Source organism: Castor canadensis, chromosome 11 (genome assembly GCF_047511655.1).
Source record: "Castor canadensis chromosome 11, mCasCan1.hap1v2, whole genome shotgun sequence".
In the NCBI taxonomy this organism is placed as follows: domain Eukaryota; kingdom Metazoa; phylum Chordata; class Mammalia; order Rodentia; family Castoridae; genus Castor; species Castor canadensis.
Window position 1 is genome coordinate 70,755,826 of NC_133396.1, and position 20,965 is coordinate 70,776,790.

Genomic DNA, 20,965 nt, shown 5'->3' on the forward strand with positions numbered 1-20,965 from the left:
TTGTGGTGAGTGTGAGCACACCTGCATGTATGTGAGTGTGTTTTGTGCTTGTGGGAATACGTAAATGTGAGCTAGCTCTTGCCCCAATCGGATTTATTCTGTATTTTCTGAGAATCTGTCTCCTGAATCATGAAGAATGTATACCAGCTAAATTTTGCATATAATTACTGGGAACAGGAGTGACAGGACAGAAAAAGTCTAAAGATTGACACTTTGGGTTCAAAATGTAACTACTTTACAAGGATTATTGAATCTTCAATAGGATTACAAGTTTGCATACCACTCAGGAATTTTTAATGTTCTTAGAGAGTTGGAATAAGGATTTAGGATGTAACAGAAAACCTGTTTTACTTATTTTATGCTCTTCAACATATAATAAGCTCAAACTGCTGGGCATGGTGGCTCATGACTGTCATTCCAGCTCTTCGGAAGGCAGAGTTTTGGACAATGATGGTTTGAGGTCAGCCTGGGCTTCTGTGATTCCAGCTATGAGGGAGAGAAACTGTAGGTAAGAGGTCTAGGCTGGCCCATGCAAAACTGCAAGACCCTATTCCAAATAATAATAGCTAAAAAGCAAAAAGAAATGGCAGAGTGGCTCAAGTGGCAGATCACCTGATATGCAAGCGTGAGACCCTGAGTTCAAACCTCAGTACCACCAACGAAAAAAAAGGAAAGAAAAGAAAAAGGGAACTCATATTTTACACATTTAACCTCTCACTAATTACTATAGTAATCCTAAATTCTTGTAAATGAAAGTTATTTCGCCGTCAAAATTATAATTGTAAGTATTTCACAATCATTGACAAAAAACTCCAGCTAGTTCATCATGTAATGTTAAGAAAAATACTTACAGGACAGGAAATGAGAAAGGAGAGTAACTCGCCCTTCTCAGTGTAGCACCCGCAATTAGCGAGGTTAAGTCAATTAAACCTAATCAAAGCACAGTGGGGACTTGACATTTGCATTTATACATAACATTATATCAATTTAAGTCTTTATAATGCATTACATTTAATTTTCTTTGGTGCCACAGAGAACAGGACTGTACATTGCTGTGTGAGATTCTTCCTGGTAGATCTCATGAACAGGCAAGGTATATCTGACACAAGCACTCCCCATGTGTCACAGGCAAGACAGCCTGTGTAAGAATGTAGGCTGTAGAATCTCACTGTTCAAATCCCATTCCCAGGTCCTTTTAGTTGTTCAAGCATTTAACTTGTTAGTGACAGTTTCCTCATCTATAAAATTAGGGTAAGAATTATCACATTTAATATCACACTTAGAATTGATAATTAGTATGTAACAATCTTTCAAAAATAAAAGTTATCTATTATTATTATTGTGTCAAATCTATATACCCTTGGATTCACGCTTCAGTCAACTCTTAGTTTTCCCAGCTAGAATGACTCTTATGATGAAAATTGTTCCCCCCAGAAATAAAAAGTTCCAGCTTTTCTTAATGAATTATGAGCCATAACACCACTATGAATATAGTCCCAAATGGGAATAATTCAGATCCGTGTTTTGCCTACACCAGAATCAAGTCATTTTCAGTAGTACCTTTGGTGCTACAGAGATCAGGATTGGACATAGGTGGTAAAGAGACAGAGACGGTGACAAAGAGGGATTCCGGGAGAGAGAGAAACAAGGGCTGCAGCCAAACCCTCCTTTCTCAGGATCTATTTACAAAAGTATCATGTGATTCAAATATTTGTTTCACAAAAATTTCACTCAAAGTTTTTTTGAGGAAAATAGAATAATATCCATTTCTTCTTTGTCTTTTATTAACAATGACATGTGCCAAAACTCTACAGTTCCCATAAAGTTCAGAAGTGTCCATCAACTTGCATTTGATAGTCAGTTTCATTTCACACACTTACCAAAAAAAACCTGTCATTTGTATTAAAATGTTGCAATGTAACAATAAAGTCTTTGCTATTTTAAGAGAGAAAATACTGGAACTTTTTATCCTTTCCACTTGGTAACTAATGTATCAGGGTAGAAAATTTGCTTGTCTGCTTCCTAAAACAATTTGAGTGTTGGATCACCAACACAAAAATACGGTGGAAATATATAAAAATTACAAATTTTGCTATACTTATAACTGTGAGGCATACTTTAATGTATTTAGAATAAGAAACATATATATTTCACATGCTTTTCTCAAGTTCACAGCCTGTTGGTCTCATGAACCTTAAATAAAGGGCCACCAGAACTTTAAGGAAAATGTGCTATCAAAATCATTTTTCCCACTGAAATGACTAAATGATTCAAGGCACATTTCCCAATAGAACCTTCCAGATAGACTATCCCTTCTGAATGTTGATCTCATTCATTTTCTAACAAATCACAACACGTCAAATGGAAAATAATACAGTTTTTTTCAAAAAAACACAAAAACCACTAGGTCAGTAGACATTACTTCAATACAAGGCATGTTACTTTCCAACAGCAGGAACCTGTGGTCTCGCCATCACATTTGGAGGTCCCTCTGAATTTAAAGAACAAGAACTCAGGAAGACTATAAAAGAGGAACTGCCACAGTCACGACAGGAAACAATTAAAACATGAAGAAGAGATTCCACAGAATCAGGACAAAGTAAGGACATATTTAATAATATCCTAAAGGTGAAAAAAACAACCACGTCTGTTTGATGCTACAAGAACCTGTATTTGAATGCATGGAAGCCTTGAGTTAAAAGTCCTAAAACTGATTTTAAAAACCTGCCAATATCACATGATTTCATAAGGACTTTGAGTTGTGGGATTCTACTCTCCTGTCTAAGACCTTGTAGGAGGTGAAGTTGCACTGTGAGTCTGAAATAAATTAGGCTTTCTTTTCTTTAATCCATCAGTGAAGCACTTACAAAAAAGAGCTAGATACCAGAGTTTAAGGGATAAGCATTGCAGAAGTGTGTCAAACAAACAGACCACAGCTCAACCAACACCAGAATTGTGATGACTGCAGTTGTAATGTGCAAGGCAATATCAGAAGGCAGATGGGAAAAAAATTAGGGGTTTCTTAACACTATTTTTGTAGAACTCTATGGGTAATTGTTAGGTTTACTAACTTTGGAATTATTACATTCATGCTTTGTTTTCTAAAATTTTACTTTGCAAGCACAGAGTATATGGAATGTACTCTTTAGCAATTTCTTTCATTTTTCATATGAAAGTCAGAACAAAAAAACAAACACCAGCACTAACATGTCAACTCTGAGACCAGCTCATTTAAGAGGTGTGGGAGAAGTGGACAAAAATTCTCTGTTCTGTACCAGTTCACAGATATGTGGTTCTCCAGGGGTATTTCAGAAATAAAGACAAGGACCTTGAAGACACTCTGAGAGCAACTGTGTGATAGCCAACAAGCAGTGACCAAAGATTGCTGAATCCACAATGTTGAACCAAGAAGGAAACTTGAATGTAACCTCTTCCAATCCTTTTGTTTTATAAATGATAAAACTGAAAGACTGACTTAACTAACTGCAGGGTTTGTTAGGAGAAGAGAAGAATGTTTCAACAGAAATCAAAATGAAAATTTTGGCATTAAAAATGTGTATCTGAAGTGTAAGGAGATTTTAAAACAAATAAAAGTCTACTTCATCTCACTTTTCTATTCCTAACCAGGTACTTAACTTTCCAAAAGTGCCTTTTCAACTTTATCCTTTTTCTGGTCCCATTTTTTAAATGTTAGAAGAGCATTGTTTGTTACAGATTTGTTTTTCAAATGCTTCCCACACACACACACACACACACACACACACACATACGCGCACATGAATGTCTGGGGTTAAAAAAACTTGCTTTTGAGGAAAAAATAATGAATATTTCAGCTTAAATGACCAGATGTGCCCTGAATTCCACAGATAAATATTCTTCTTTCCTTCTATAGACTTAAATTATGATGCAAGTGTTTGTATTGAAACTACAGTTATAAAAATGTCAACATATCTAGATTCAAGGTATTTGTGAAGAATAAAGTGTGTTTGTATTTTTCTTTTCTTTTTTACTTCACCATATTTACTCACCATAGTCATTTCCTCCTGTTTTCTTAGTTCTGCTAATTTAAAGGAGGGATTTAATAAAGAGGACTCTTTTTCTTAAGTAATGTTTACTTTGGAAAGGAGCAAAGAAGTTTACAGAAAATTCTGACACAACGCTTTCTATGGTTGGTGCAAATGAGAAATCAAAATCTAGGAAATAAGACTGGCAGAGTGGCTCAAGGGGTAGAGTGCTGCCAAGCAAGCATGGGGCTCTGAGTTCAAACTCTGGTATTACAAAAAAAAAAAAACAAAACTCTAGGATTCCAACAGAAAAAAACCAATTCCAAACATTATAAATATTATTCCACTTCTCTACTGTATATAAAGAAACTGCCCTCTTTCTTTTATCTTCCTTTCTTTTTCTTTTTCTTTTTTTTTTGGTAATGGTGGTATTAGGGTTGAACTCAGAAACTCATGCATGCTAGGCCGGTGCTCTACCACTTGAGTCACTCCCCTAGCCCTTTTGCTTTAGCTATTTTTAGGATAGAGTCTCACATTTTCCCCAGGTCAGCCTGGATTACAATCTTCTTATTTATGTTTTTTGTATAGCAGGAATGGCAGGAAAATGCTATCACACCTAGCTATTAGTTAAGATGGGGTCTTACTAACTTTCTTCCCAGGCTGGCCTCAAACCACATCCTCCCTATCTCCACTTCTGAAGTAGCTAGGATTATAGCCATAAGTCTCAGTGTCTAGCCCAAACTCTCACTTTTTCTAATTAGCTTAAAAAAAAAAAACACCAGCAATATACCTTTCCATTCCCCTTATTCTCTTCCACTTTCATCCCACCTTTCTTCTACCCTTCTTTCTACAGACAACATAGAAATATTTGTTTATGATCACCCCTCCTTTATCTCCATTAAAGACTCAACTTTAGTCAAATCTGACTTCTGCCCCCAACACGACACCAAAATAGGTCTGGGTCAAGTCACCAGTGACCTTCATGACACTAAATCAAATAAGCACTTTTTAGTCCCCATTTCCCATGATCTTTCAACTGCATTTGGTACACAACAGTCTCTTTCCTTGGTGACCTTCATACAGCATCATCCTGGTTCTCTCCGTCCTCTTTCATCTCTGTGTGTGGATCTATCTGCTGCATGCTCATTCTTCCTTACTTGGTCAACCAAGATTCTGCAGTTTTTAAAGGTCCTTTTCTGGGCCGTCTTAGCTGCATTTTCCCTGGATGACCTCATCCACACTGATGGGCTCAGTTAAAACCTACACAATGGTGACTCACAAACATCCATTGCTAGTGTAAGGCAACTTCTCCACAATACTATATATCAAGGTGTCCACTTCTTTATTGAAATATCCTAAATCATCTCTAGTGCAAGGTACAATGAAAAATTCATAATTTTGCCTCTACCTCCCAACTTGGTTCTCTCCCAACGTCTCCATGTCTATGAAATCATCTATGTTCATCCAGTTAGCACAATCCAGAAACATATGTGTTATCACTGTTTATCCTGCACTCAGTTTCACTCTTCCCATACCCAGTCCATCATCAAGCCCTACCCATTTCACCCACTAAGTTGCTCTTCAGTATCTCCAACTTTTCCCATTCCCTCTACTACAGCTTGGTCCTAGATCTATCATCTTACTCCCAGAGGATCAGGACTCTGGGAAGAACAGTTCTTTTATCATTCACTGTGAGCACTTCCCTGATCCATTCCCTACATGGAACCAAATTGTTTTTTTCTGGAACAAAAACACAATTTTATCACCTACCAATTAAACCCTGCATTGACTTTCCACTGCTCTTAGGATGAAGCTGAAACTCCTACACATGCCCTGTGTTGTCCTGCATGGTCTGGTTCCTACCTTTGGAAATCTCTGATTCTCCCTTTCCATTTCTCTTACTTGCCTTGTACACCCTCATTCCATAGGACATTTCCTTGTGTCCTCTTCCTGGACTGCTCTTCCTTCTACTTTTCCTCTGGTTCATTCTTATGTATCCCTAGTGTTTAGTTCAGCCTTTCCCCCCTTTGGGGAAGCCTTGTCTGTATTCCCCAACTAATTTATATGCTCCAAGCTGCCTTTTACAGTTTCAACTGTTTAATTTGACTATTTAATCAATTTCTGTTTCTGCACAGGACTGTTAGCCATAGGGGGAAAAGATCACATCTGGCTTGGGTTTTCAGCCATCCAAGTGCCAAGCAAGTGCCTAGCACATTGAAGAAGCTCAGCATCTATTGGAAAAAGGAGCAAGTGACCAAACTAGCCACACTGAGCCAACAGAGCAACCTGCCATTGCTGGAGATCTCATGAAAGAAACAGAAGAGGAATGCACTCAGTCATTTGGGTTGATATTTGCCTACAACATCTATATTTTTCTTAGCACAGAAGTGATAATATCCCAGCCAACTGACTTTCATTTTTCTGTCTCAGCACTCATCACTAACATGAATCATTCTGAATTATGGACAAAACCCAATTATGAGAACCTCTCATAGTAGTAATATGTGATTTTCTTCTGGGAAGGAGTGTGCTGTTCTACTCCATCTAATTGAAAACAAAGGAAGAGGAAACAACTCCTGTGTGTCAGGTAATGGAACAGGTGCTATGACACTTTGCTTACTTGTTCTCAGGTTGTGGTTTTGTTTTATCTTTAAATCGACACAAAGTGGCTCCTCTTTCACTTTGTGAAATTGTTTAAAAGCTGCACAGGTCAGAGCAGTGGCCCAAGAAGAGTGGAAACACCTTCTTAATAAAATTATTAGAAACAGTTCTTTATGTCCCTAGCTGCCACATAAACACATATTCTCAAAGACTTACTTTTCATAAAAAGAAACAGAAGAGATGCTATCAGACACTCATGTCATTTATGTAGCAGAACAATTTTGTGGCATGTCCTTATGTTCTCTTTAACATAAAGACTCAAAAATAGTAAGACAATTCATAAATTGATTTAGAGTGAACTCACATACTTCATACCCCTGGAAATTTTTAATAAAAGATCTAATTCACTTATAAGACAATTTAAACATGAAATTAAAATTGTGACTATTCCATTAATAATAATATTTCCTATTAGTTAATAAATATATCTTATGAGTTAGGTGCTTAAACAACTTGTGAAGTAAAATTTAATGTACTTAAACTTAATAATTACAGAGTTGGAAATTGAAGTTTGGAAAGGTTGATGACTAAACAGATGGCTTAGTGATTGCTAACATGTAGTTTAAGTAAAGTTTGGGAAGTTTTCTTTTATGATCTCTTTGACTAAACCCAGCTACAACCAACTGATTTTCAACAAAGGTGCTAAGAAGATGCACAGGAGAAAGGCTAGTCTGCAATCAAAGGGACTGGGGAAACTGGATCTCCACAGGCACAAGAGTGAAGCTTCCCCATCTTCACCAGTCACAAAAGACAATTCAAAATGCATAGAAGATTTAACAAGAAAACACAGGATATTGGAATGCACAAGGATTTTTTTGAAATGCACTGCAAAACACAGGAAACAAAGGCAAAAATAGACAAATTAGGATAACATCAAACTGAAAAGCTTCTGCTCATCAAACACTCAGTAGAAAGAAGAGACATCCTAAGAATGGGAGAAAGTATTTGCAAAGCATCCAGAATACAAAAGAAGTTCAACAGCAAAGTATTCAGTAGCAAAAAAATGCAGCTCAATCAAAAAATGGGCAATATACTGAATAGACATTTCTCAAAAGAAGACATACAAACAGCAAAGTACATGAAATACTCAACATCACTAGTAATCAGGGAAATACAAATAAAACCAGAAGGAGATGTCACCTCACTCTCATCCGAATGGCTGTTATCGAAAAGACAAAAGATAAGTGCTGGTGAGGGTGTACAGAAAAGGGGCTCTTGCACACGCTGTGGAAATGAAAATTAGTACAGCCACTATGGAAAACAGTATGGATTTTCCTCAAGAACTTAGAAATAGAATGATCTGATCCAATAACTCCAGTATTGGTTATATATCTAAAAGAAATAAAATCAGTTTGTCAAAGCAACATCTGAACTCCCATGTTCATTACAGCACTATCCACAATAACCAAGACATGGAATCAACGTAACTCTTCAACAACTGATGAATGGATAAAAGAAAATTTGGTATGGTACATATAAACCATGGAATACTACTCAGTCATAAAAAGAATGAACTCCTGTTGTTCATGAGCATAGAGAACTGAAGATCATTTAACAAAATGAAACAAGCCAAGTACAGAATGACAAGTACCATATGTGGGATATAAATTAAAAAAGAAGAAGAAGATCTCATAGAAGTTGAACACAGATGGTGGTCATCAGAGGCTGAGGAGAGCAGGAGGCAAAGAGAGATTGGGAGACTTTAGTCAGTAGACACTAAGTCATGCTTACAGTAAGAAGTTCTGGTGTGCTTTTACAAAATAGGTGACTACAAATAATGACAATGAACTGTGTATTTCAAAGAGGCAAAAGGATGGAGTGTAAGTGTTTTCACCATAAAGAAATGATAAGGAAGGAGACAGATGTTTGGCCTGATATAAATTCTATACTATATATAGAGAGAGATATAGATATATATATACTATATATAGTATATATATATATATATACTATATATAGATAGATATAGTATATAGTATAGATATATCTATACTATATATAGATATAGATATATCTATACTATATATATATATATATATATATATATATATATATATATCTCAAGGTATTAGATGTTACCCCATAAATATGTATAATTTTATGTCTCATGTATCACTTAAAAATAAATTTAAATTAGAAAAGTAAAAAGGTCACATAGGTATAGCAGGCACCACTACTTATTTAGTCAAAGATTATGTAATGAATGGCTACCCCACCCCTGCGACCTTTCAGGAGAGGGGCTCTCCCTTCCGTGTCTCCCTGCTCCTCCCTCGCTCTTACCCTATCTCATGTGCTCTTGTGCGGAGGATCCCAGATGTCACTGACAGCTGGTGGAGAGTAAAAAGAAAGTATCAGAATAAAACAGCAAGGAGGTGTTGGGCACAGAGCCTGTAATCAATTCATGCTATTATCATGGGGTGGAGAATTAGAACGAGGCCTTCTGGTGGCATGCCACAGGGGGGCGCCCTCCTCCCCTGCTACTGCAGGAACCAGAGGCAGCCACAGGGCAATTTGAATTAATTTCCTACCTGTCATTTGGTGGGATGCAGGGCCAGATGTTCAACTGAAATCAGGATGCATCTACCTGTTTAGTAAATCCTGTCAGAAATAAAATAAAGGCCATTAAGCGTGTCTAGCAACATGGGTCCTTTCTGTATGAGCCCTGTGGTCACCGTCCCCCGTTTGCCCCTGGGCGCTGCTGGGTTTTTACTCTTCTGTCACTACGCCTGGCACGTGGCCAGCTCCAGCCATGTTGCCACGTCTCAGATCCCTGCTGGGGACTTATTTTATTTAAAGAGAACCCATGACATCCTCTGAGGGTTTCTGAGCCTTGAGTGGGCAGGGGGGGCTGGGGTCGGGGAAGATCACTAAGCTGGGGGAGCAGTGACAGCCGAGTCACGGTGCCCGCGGTGACGGTCACGCGTTGGTCCGAGGGCGGCGCCCCTGCCCAGCGTTGCCAGGAGCTCCGCATCAGCTTTGGAACCCGGGCCTTTGTTGGGGACACATTGGTCGCGGTTCGGTGACACTTGGCGGGGTCGTCCGACGGCGCTGGACGCTTTTCGCGGACCAGGTCGTTTCTCAACCCGCAGCGATGTCGTGGATTTGGGGCCTGGGCTCCGGCTTGGGCCAGTCTCTGGGTCAAGTCCCGGGCGCCCTGGTTTCAGTTACTGGACACTTTTCCAACGTGGTCAGGGAGATGATGAGGGGGAAGGAGGCAATGGGAGATTTTCCCGACAGTGGGAGAAGGGAATCGCAGTCCCGCTCATGCCCTCTTAAGATCTGAGCATGAGAGGCTGAAAAGCCTTTGCACCCATCTGCAAGAAAGGCAGGATGCAGCAGAGCTTCAGATGAAGCAGCAATCTGCAAGTCACCAAAGTCAACTAGAGCAGAGGGAGGCAGAAATCAGCCGTCTGACAGCAAGCCACACTGCGCTCCAGAGTCAGATGCTTAAACTGAAGTCGGTATGTTGCAGGAACGTACAGAAAGTACGACTAACCGGGACAATAAGACTCCAACCCAGGTGGTTGGAGGAAAGGCAGGTTTATTGACCGGCCAGCACCTGGATTTCTCCAAAATGGCACAGCTCCTGAGCTCAGGTGGTGGAGGTTTTTATACTGAGAAAAGCAGCAGCAAGCAAGCAGGGAGTGCAGAAGCAGACTTGGCAGTTAGCTGTTCAAGGTTACAATAGATCAGGTCAGCTCAGCTGTGGACGAAGGCCATCCACAGTTCCTAAGGAGATAGCTGGATGCAGGGACCCTGGCTAAGGGGAAGGGCTTTACTCATCTTTGGTTCTTTTCCCAGCTTTGATCTTTCTCTGGGTTTCCTTGTCATTCCCTCCTCTTCTTCATCATAATCGCTTATAACCGTTTTGGGGACGTTATCTAGGGGCAGTCTTTGGTACTGTCTTAGTAACTGTAATTTAACAGCATTTATCTGGTTTTGAATGAAACTGGCCAGGGTGAAAGTGTCTCCTCAGGATCAGTTTGAGTGGATGCTGGAGTCCTGGTTTGGGGAGGAGCTCCTGTTTGGGGTTATTTTTTGCACATGTCTTACATTGTTTATATATATTATTGACTAGGCTAATGAGGCACCTGGTTACCGAGATCAGGGAGGCTTAAGAAGGCCTTATTAATCACCTCAACACAGTTATTATGGTCTGGAGGCCCTGCAGCTGACAGGAGAAGGGTCCCTGGGTTTCAAGTCTAGACAACTTTTAGTTTTACTTGTGGATTTTTATAGAGCATATTTTGGTATCTGACCATCTTGGCATTTGTTAGCCAATATTGTCTCTTGTATTTTATTAGAGTCATTATAGAATGTGGGACCCTAACAGTTATTTTTTTTTGCAGTGTTAATTTTTTCCTCTGGTATCAGGAAGGCTGTGGCTGCGAGAGCTCACAAAGGCCATCCCTTTGCCATTGAATCTATCTGTTTGGAGAGATAAGACATCAGCTGATGTCATTGAGCCTAGGAATTGGGTCAGGACTCCAATTGTTATGTCATTTTTCTTGTGTACATAGAGGAAGCAAGGCTTTTTACATCTGGGAGTCTCAGAGCAAGGGCACTAACTAATGTTTCCTTGATGGCATGAAAAGACTGTTGTTTAGATTTCCAGATTAGGGGACCCTCTTTTGTCCCCCCACTTTGTGGCTTTATCTGTCATGGTGACCAGGGTCAAGAACTTTTAGAGACTGTCTCCTTTATTTGGGTTCTCCTGGGTGGCCTACTTCTTAACGAACTCCTTGGTGGCAGCCTGGAGCATGACAGAGACCGCTGGTCTTTGTCCACAGTCATGTCCTCTGCATGCATCTTCTCTATCATGATACCCAAGCCAGTATCCAAAGAGTCCCCAGACTTGCTTATTATAGGCTGCCCTCCATGGCCCCTTTTTTTGTATTTTTGGGTCACCCTATGGCCTCTGGCTCTGTGTCTGTCTCCCTGGCCCCAGGAAGCTTTACCAGGGATGTCAGCCTTCCCGGACTCCTGTCCTAGCCCCTGGGCCTGGCTTTTTGTATCTTTATGGGCCTGGCTGGGCCTTTTATCTAGAAGCAGCTTTCTTGGCTGTTTTAGGACCTGTGTGTCCTGTGTTCCGGTCTTACATAGAACCTTTCATACCCTGTCTTTGTCTGGGATCTCCCAGGGGATGGCAGCCAGAACCATGTCCTACACAAACTCTACCAGGGCAGCCTTGGCCTTTTCTTGACTCACAGCACTCACCGCCAGAAGCCTGAATTGACCCAGGGGCAGCAAAGTTGGCTGCAGGATGGCTTTGATGTCCACTGGTTTTAGGTCCTCCGGGACTCCGGTGACCATCAGGGCCCTATGTTCATCCACATTTAGCCCTCTGTACCAATTTTGTAAAAAGCTAACAGCCATTTTGTTGTCCATGGGATGTTGATCTGGGAGTGGGTTGGACTGTGGCTAGCCTCTGGTTAGAGATCAAGTTTAAGTGACTGAAATAAGGCTCGGGGATCTGGCTGCCCACTGGCCAGATGGACACAGCATCCTTCTCCGCTCTAGGTGCCCTCTCGACAATCTGTCTGTGATCTGAGGATCTATAAAGGCCTTATGTGTCTGTTCTCCCACCAGGCCAGGCTGTTCCCTTCCTTTGTTTTGGAGTCTTGATCTATTTAATAATTATCAATTTGGTTTTGTCAGATGCTCTCTTTAAGACAACTGTGTTTTTAATTTTATGAAAACCAGTGAGGTCAGGGTAGTGTTGTAATGACAATACAGCATCACCTAACAACAACAACCTAGAAAGGCAGAACAAAGAGCCCAGACATCTTAAAAATACCTAGCTGAAAGGTGTTGGATAACTTAGTGTCATCATCCATGAACCCTGTAAAACCATCAATGGCATGTGTGACACAGCCTTTTGGCACTGATGTGTAAGCTGGGCTTGTCAGTGAACCATAGTCACATGGGGAGGAGCAGAAGCCAGAATACCCTGGATGGATCTATCACCTTTAGGTTTTCTTTAGGTCTATCATATGAATCTGCTCCACCATCAGAGCATAGTCTATTTGTCAGTGGTGCAGTGAGCAGCAGCTTGGCCACATCTGTCATCTCCTCCTCACCCTGGCCATTTTCCCGCCTTTGCTTCTGTTCCCTCCTCCTTTTTGGCTGTGTGTTGGCACAGGCCAGCTCACTAAGCGGAGGCAATGCACTGGGCTGGAGGAGCTTGGAGGGGAAGGCATCCAGGCAGTTGCAGGTAAGGTTGAGGTTTTGCAGCTGTGGGAAGCTTGGCGGCTTGGCAGGGCCCAGGCCCTCTCCCAGAGTCAGTGCCTCCAGTGTATTGTCCGATAGTTCAAGGACATGCAGAGCAGACAGTGACCCCAACTTAGGCTTAGACCTGGTCTTAATGTGTTGTGCTGCAGCATGAGGCTCTGGAGCTCCGCAGGCCCTGTGCCAACCCCGGCTACCATCAGGGGCAAGCTGTCACAGAAAGTCTCACGTGGCTGCCCTGGAGCCTGAGGGATGGGAGATAGCACTGCTGCTGGGGGCCCTACTTTTTACTTTCATCCTCTCAGAATTTGGTGACCATTTTAATGGTTTATCTCTTTCTTTGGGATTGTTGGAGGCAAAGGGGGCATAATGAGTAAACTGCTGGATGACATGGGTAGGGGTCCAGGCCCAATGTTTTCTTTTTTTATTGGAGTCCCTTGTATTGGACTCAGACCTCTGGGCAGCCAGAGTGGCCTGTTGTGGGCGATAATAGCCAAGTCTAGAGTGCCCACTGCTGGCCATCCTGTGTGAAAGGCAGGCCATTTCAATTTACAGAATCTCCAAAGCTTGGCTGGTTTTGTTTTAAACCTATAGTCACCAGAAAAGCCTTTCCTAAAGCTAGTAAGCATAGTCTGGAGCACCGTAGGGTGCTTTGACCCAGAGGAGCCCATTTGTTAATAGATTGCTGTATTATAAGAGAGAATTAAAATTATAAGAGAGAATCAAAAAGAATTTACCTAGAAGGTAACACCCACGCACAGGAAATCAATGTGAGTCGATGCCCTGTATAGCTATCCTTATCTCAACCAGCAAAAACCCTTGTTCCTTCCTATTATTGCTTATACTCTCTCTACAACAAAATTAGAAATAAGGGCAAAATAGTTTCTGCTGGGTATTGAGGGGGGGGAGAGGGAGGGGGCGGAGTGGGTGGTAAGGGAGGGGGTGGGGGCAGGGGGGAGAAATGACCCAAGCCTTGTATGCACATATGAATAATAAAAGAAAAAGGAAAAAAAAAGTGTCATGAATAAAAAAAAAAGAGAGAGAGAATTTAATTCCAGATTGTATTTATGGCAGAATGAAATATGCAAAGACTTTTTTTAATTACCCAAATTTTAACATTCTTTTTTTTTTTCCTTTTTCTTTTATTATTCATATGTGCATACAAGGCTTGGGTCATTTCTCCCCCCTGCCCCCACCCCCTCCCTTACCACCCATTCCACCCCCTCCCGCTCCCCTCCTCAATACCCAGCAGAAACTATTTTGCCCTTATCTCTAATTTTGTTGTAGAGAGAGTATAAGCAATAATAGGAAGGAACAAGGGGTTTTGCTTGTTGAGATAAGGATAGCTATACAGGGCATCGACTCACATTGATTTCCTGTGCGTGGGTGTTACCTTCTAGGTTAATTCTTTTTGATCTAACCTTTTCTCTAGTACCTGTTCCCCTTTTCCTATTGGCCTCAGTTGCTTTAAGGTATCTGCTTTAGTTCTCTGCTTTAAGGGCAACAAATGTTAGCTAGTTTTTTAGGTGTCTTACCTATCCTCACCCCTCCCTTGTGTGCTCTCGCTTTTATCATGTGCTCATAGTCCAATCCCCTTGTTGTGTTATAACCCTTTTGTAATAGTCCTTTTTTTTTTTGAGACAGCCCAGATCTTATGTATCAGTGTAAGCCCATTCTTTTGTGTTAATTTTTGTAAGAGCTCAGTTAGTGTTGAGCTTTAGTCTTCCTTTAAGATGTTCATTTTATATGTCTGATAATTGCTGATGTTGTAAGACAGACAAAGGAGGGGGGTGCCTCTCAGTGAGGCCACACAGATGCTCGCCTGATCATATCCCCAGACCGTGAGGTCAGGTGTGACAGCAAGAGTGGGATCAGCCCAACAGGGTGACTTACGATTGGATGCTAGACCAATCCCACCATAGACCATATGTCAATCATCATGACTCAGATGGAGCCCACTCAGACTCCATAGCCTTCAGAGGACCTTAAGGGTGCCCAGACGTGGAACCACAAATTTGAGCTTGAAATGCCAGAGAGTCAAGCTGCTCACTCATACATCATTTACTCAGAGTTTAAAACAATCAGTCCCTATTTATTTCCCCTAAAATCCTGGCTAGCCTTAAACCCAGTTGGCTGGAAGCAGGACTCACATCAGCCTATAAAGCACTTGGTCAGAATCATATTGGCCCCAGATGACCAGAATCACATCATTCCCAGAGGAAGGGGATGAATCACCCTGGAATCACATCAGGGCTCAGCTGGTCACCTGTGAGGATCAATCCATGCTGGCGCCTATACTGACTACCCCAGGGCTCCTACCTGGTCCAGATGTCTGGTGCAGGTCTCTGTTTCACTCCACCAGTTTGAGGACCTTTTCCTTGGCTTGGCAGCCTCCTTCTGTCATCTGGAAGGAAACCCTGGGGCCTCTGCAGGCTACAGGGCTGGGGAGTGGGGACCTGCTGCCCAACAGGGCATGGCAGTCTAATCTCTCTGGGGCCTCCAAAATGTTGCAGGAACAGTACAGAAAGTATGACTGACCAGTGGGAATAAGACTCACACCCAGGTGGTTGGAGGAAAGGAAGATTTATTATGCTAGCAGACCAGCACCTGGACATCTCCAAAATGGCGCAGCCTCCAAGCTCGGGGTGATTGAGGTTTTTATACTGAGAAAAACAGCAGCAAACAAGCAGGGAGTGCAGAAGCAGACTTGGCAGTTAGCTGTTCAAGGTTACAATAGATCATGTCAGCACAGGATGAAGACCACCCACAGTTTCTAATGAGATAGCTGGATGTAGGGGCCCCAGCTAAGGGGAAAGACTTTACTCATCTTTGATTCTTCTCCCAACTTTGATCTTTTCCTGGGTTTCCTTATCAGGTACATTCAGGTGCTGGCAGTGTGACAGCAACCACTGTGTTATCTTCGTCAGGTTATGAATGCTGTCAGCAGGCTTTATCCTTCCATGAAGATAACATGGACTTTGATGACAAAATTTCATCACAACAAAAAATTATCAAAGAGATTATCAAATGAAGTTTTAAGACTAGAATTTGAAGTTGGCCATTGGAGGCATATTGCTCAGGAAGAAAGAGCACACAGCTCTGAGCAAAAGGAAATCTGCAGACTGCAAGCTATTATTAAACAGATTAAACTAAAACAAAGTCAGGAAATTGATGACCATAAGCGTGAAATATCAGTATTGCAGAATGCTCATCGATATAAATTGATAGAGATAAGTCGTAAACATGAAGAACACTTACGTGACTATGAAGAAAGAACTGAAGATCTTGAAAATCTTTTGCAGCAAGGTGACTCAGGACTTACCATGACTGATCACTCAAAAATCAATAAAATGCAAGAAACTATTCAAGTTCTACGAAATGTAAAAGTAGAATCTACAAAAAGACTTGAAGAAATGGAGAATACAATAAAAAGCATACATAAAAAATTAACTTCTGCAGAAAATGAGCTAGATACCTTGAAGAGAGAACAGGAACAGTTAAAGGAGGAAAAGAGACAAACAATTGAAAAGTGTGAAAGCTTGAAACAGGAATGTAGTAAACATCAGCCTTCTGCTGTAGAGCAGAGAGATGCTGTGCCAGAGAAGGAGAGAATTCTACAGAATCCTTCAGAGGATGAAATATTCAGACTACAACAAGCTCTGTCTGATGCTGAAAATGAAATCATGAGACTACATTGTTTAAACCAGGATAACAGTCTTGCTGAAGAAAACCTGAAACTTAAAACACATGTTCAGCTTTTAGAAGAAGAGAAGTCAATATTGAGTCAAGAAAAGGAAGAACTTCAGATATCATTCTCAAAACTGAGAAATGAATATGAAGTAAGTCAAAGCACAGCTACAAGAAACCTGAATTTGGAGTTTGAATTGCGTGACTTAAGATTTAACTTGCAGGCAAAGGAACAAGAACTGAACCAGAGTATTAATGATAAGGAAATGCTGAGAGCTGAGTTGGAAGACCTGCACATGCAAAACCAGGAAGCTACAAAGCATGTGATTTCATTAAAAGATCAGCTATCAAAATGGCAAAATGAAGACGATAGTGTTATAGGGAAACTGAAGCAAGATCTACATGATGAAAAAAAGAGAGTTTATCAACTTGAGGATGATAAAATGAAAATCGCAAAAGAGTTAGAGGTGCAAAAAGAAAAGTTAATGCACAGTGAACTAGCCCTAACAGATTTACATTTAGCCAAGCAAAAGCTTGAAAGTAAAGTAGATTTAGAAGATCAGCTGAGAAAATTACAGAAAAATACGTTAAACATCCAGAAGTATGATATTTTTCAAAAAACAAAAGTTCAAAGCACTAATATAGAAAATGGAAGTGAAAGACTTGATGTAACTGAAGCTGAAATTGAAAGGCTAGTGAAAAGACTAAGAGAACAAGAGTTAGAGATTAAACTTCTAAATGAAAATATATCTCTAAGTAAACAAATTGATAATCTGGCCAACGATGAGGTCGGTAAACTAACTGAGATTATCCAGCAGAAAGACATGGAGATACAAACTCTTCATGCAAAAATTTCTTCTGCTTCCTGCACCCAAGATGTCACTCACCTCCAACAGCAACTGCAGACCCATGCTAGAAAAAGAGAGCAAGTACTCGCTATTTTGGAGGAGAAGACAAGGGAAAATAGCCATTTGAAAACAGAATATCACAAGATAATGGATATAGTGGCTGCCAAAGAAGCACTCATTAAGCTGCAAGATGAGAACAAAACATTGTCCAGTAGATTTGAAAGAGATGATCAAGTTATGTTTAGAGAAACTGTTCAGAATTTATCACTTATCATTCATGAAAAAGACATCGAGATAGATGCACTAAGTCAGAAAAGTCAAACTTTATTGGCAGTGTTACAAGCTTCCAGCCCCAGTAATGAGGTTGGAGGTGTCACTAATAATCAGTTTGAGGAGCTGCTACAGGAACAGGTTAAGTTAAAACAGCAAGTAAAGGAAATGGAAGAATGGAAAGAAAAGTTGGTAACCACTGTCCAAAACACACAAAATGAGTCAGCCCAGCTTCTGGAGGATCTTTATCAACTTCAGGCCCAAGTTTTGGTGGACAGTGATAATAATTCTAAATTACAAGAAGACTATGCTGGCCTGATCCCAAGTTATGAGCAGAATGAAAATAAACTTAAAAAATTGGGACAAGAATTAGCACAAGTTCAGCACAGCATAGGACAGCTTTACAGTGCTAACAATCTTCTTTTAGGAAAACTTGATATCATATTACCCCAGCTCTCTTCTGGCTCACCATTTACCTCCCAGGCAGCAAAATCTCTTAGAGCAAGTGTGCCTGCTGGATTGAGTGAGTGTTCTCCTTCTCTTCAAGAAGAGATAGAAAAGTTAAGAAAATTGCTACAAGAAAAGGATGCAACAATCAGAACTCTCCAGGAAAATAATAACATTTTGTCTGATTCGATTGCTGTCACCTCAGAGCTAGAAAGAAACGTACATGAGCAAACTGACTCAGAAATTAAGCAGCTGAAAGAGAAACGAGATGTATTACAAAACTTACTTAAGGAAAAAGACCTCTTAATCAAAGCCCAAAGTGATCAATTACTTTCTTCAGATGAAAATTTCACTAACAAAGTGAATGAAAATGAGCTTTTGAAGCAGGCAGTAACAAACCTGAAGGAAAGAATGTTAATTTTAGAAACGGACATTTCTAAACTGAAAGTGGAAAATGAAAAACTAGTAGAAACATCCAGAGAAAAGTAATTACAAGAAACTAACACAAAGTTATCTCTAATGCTTCGAGAAAAAGAGTTGGAGTACCATTCAGTGAAAGAGAAGGCCCTGGCTTTTGAGCAGCTATTGAAGGAAAAAGAACAGGGCGAGGCTGGGGAGTTAAATCAGCTTTTAAATACAGTTAAGTCAATGCAGGAGAAGACAATTACATTTCAACAGGAGAGAGACCAAGTCATGTTGGCCCTGAAACAGAAACAAATGGAAAACAGTGCCCTACAGAATGAAGTACAGCACTTACACGACAAAGAAACATGGTTAAAACAGGAGCTCAATAGATTGCGCAATCTCCTTTCAGAAAGAGAAGAGTCTCATACTCAGGAATTGTTGGCTGTGGAAGACAGAGTGGCTAAACTGAGAAACAAAGTCACGTCACTGGAGGAAAAGCTAGTCTTGTCCTCTAATGCAATGGAAAATGCAAACCATCGAGCCAGTGTGCATGCAGAGTCATTGCAAGAGCAATTACACATTGTCTCTAAGCAAAGGGATCAAACTGCAGCACAGCTCACTGTCGCTCAGGACCAAATAAAGCAGTATGCTCTGTCATTAACTAACCTCCAGATGGAGCTAGAGCGCTACCAACAAGAGACAAAAGCGATGTATTTTGCTGAATTAGAAAAACAGGGTATAGCCGAATGGAAGAAAAAGGCGGAAAATCTGGAAGTGAAGGTGTCACTATTACAAGAACATTTGGATGAAGCAAATGCAGCACTGGAGTCAGCAGCCAGACTTACAGAACAGTTAGAGCTAAAGGAAGAACAGATTGAAGAACTGAAAAAACAAAGTGAGCTCCAACAAGAAATGTTGGATGACACACAAAAGAAATTGATGAATTTAGTGAACAACGCAGAACGCAAAGTAGACAAAGTCCTCATGAGAAACCTTCTTATTGGTCATTTCCGCACACCAGTAAACAAGCGACATGAGGTATTACGGTTAATAGGAAGTGTTCTTGGTATGAAGAAGGAGGAGATGGAACAACTGTTCAATGAAGATGAAGGAGGTGTTGCCAGGTGGATGACCGGCTGGCTTGGAAGAGAACCAAAAAGTGTCCCTAACACATCTCTGACACCAAATCAGCAATCTGTGCTTAATAGTTCTTTTTCAGAGCTTTTTGTTAAATTTCTAAAAGCAGAATCTCACCCATCTATCCCCGCAGCAAAACTTTCTGTTAATGACATAAAATCTCTAGATTCAGGAGGGAGAAAATTGGACACAAATGCAACCACAAGTTTTAAAGGCCCACCAGAACCCAGGGCTGGTAGAAGAGCAGATGTGAATCCATTCTTGGCTCCCTGCTCTGCAGCGGTGCCTCTTACTAACCCAGCTGGACGTGGACATGGTGAGCCCGGGCATCATCTTTTGAAGCCCATCTCAGATGTTCTGCCCATGTTTACACCTTTGCTGGTGCCACCTGACAACTGTGCTTGTAGTGTGCTAAAAGCACACTACAGAGACTATCTAGGACTTTGAAGGAACCATGAACACTATGTGTATGTATTTTATCACAAAGTGGCCTTTCTGAAGAAGTCATGTATTTGTGGTGATAGTTTCTCTAAATTTAATAAAAGCACTCATTGCTTTTAGAAATTGCAGGTGTCAAAGGAGAAAGTTTTTTCTATACAGTCTGCTGTTTACCTTCTCTGATTTGACATAATTTAAGCTAGAAACATTTGATTTATCTTAATTTATAGAAATAAAAAGGGAAGACATAAATACTGGTAGCTACCCATCTCAGCTTTTTATTTCCTTCTCTGATTTTCAAGCTCATTTAAGCTAGAGACACAGGGTTTAACTTTTAAAGATTATCAAGGGATTTATTAAAAAAACAAAACAAAACTAGCAGCAGCTTCTCTGCATAGGGTAGAAAATCATCTGAAGCATATGTTAATCATCTTTAGAGGACTTGGCCTAGACAGGTCTAGAGCAAGGCTGTCCCTGGGAGCTCTTAGGTGCCTTGAGATGGAGTGTGTATTTGTAGCTGGGAAATTGTGTTGTGTGTGGGTGTATGTGACACCACCATAGGCAACATGCAACTCTCCCAGCACAAGGATCCCTTCAGCTACACTTTCCTAGCCAGAAGCACCCCTTGCTGCCACCTGCCTTCATCCCTGACAGCCAGTGTCACCATATCAAGAAAGTTGTATAGATGGGGTCACACATTATGTAACCTCTTGAGATGGGTGATATTACTTAGCACAGTTTCCTTGAGATCTATCCAGGGTTGTGGCATGGATCAATAGTTTGTTCTTTTGATTGTTGAATATGTGCTGTGGACATACCATTTAGTTTCAAGAGCTGAGG

The 20,965-nt window shown here is 40.7% G+C and overlaps 1 protein-coding gene and 1 pseudogene across 1 annotated transcript in view; both read left to right on the top strand.

The window, feature by feature from the left end:
* Positions 1–20,134, top strand: part of LOC109674272 (thyroid receptor-interacting protein 11-like) — a 939,645-nt gene extending 919,511 nt beyond the window's left edge. The window contains 1 exon segment of the mRNA XM_074044773.1: positions 17,185–20,134. Within this exon segment, the coding sequence (XP_073900874.1) occupies positions 17,185–20,134 (2,950 nt within the window).
* Positions 9,757–17,146, top strand: LOC109701999 (thyroid receptor-interacting protein 11 pseudogene; annotated as a pseudogene).
* Positions 20,135–20,965: the final 831 nt, after the last annotated feature.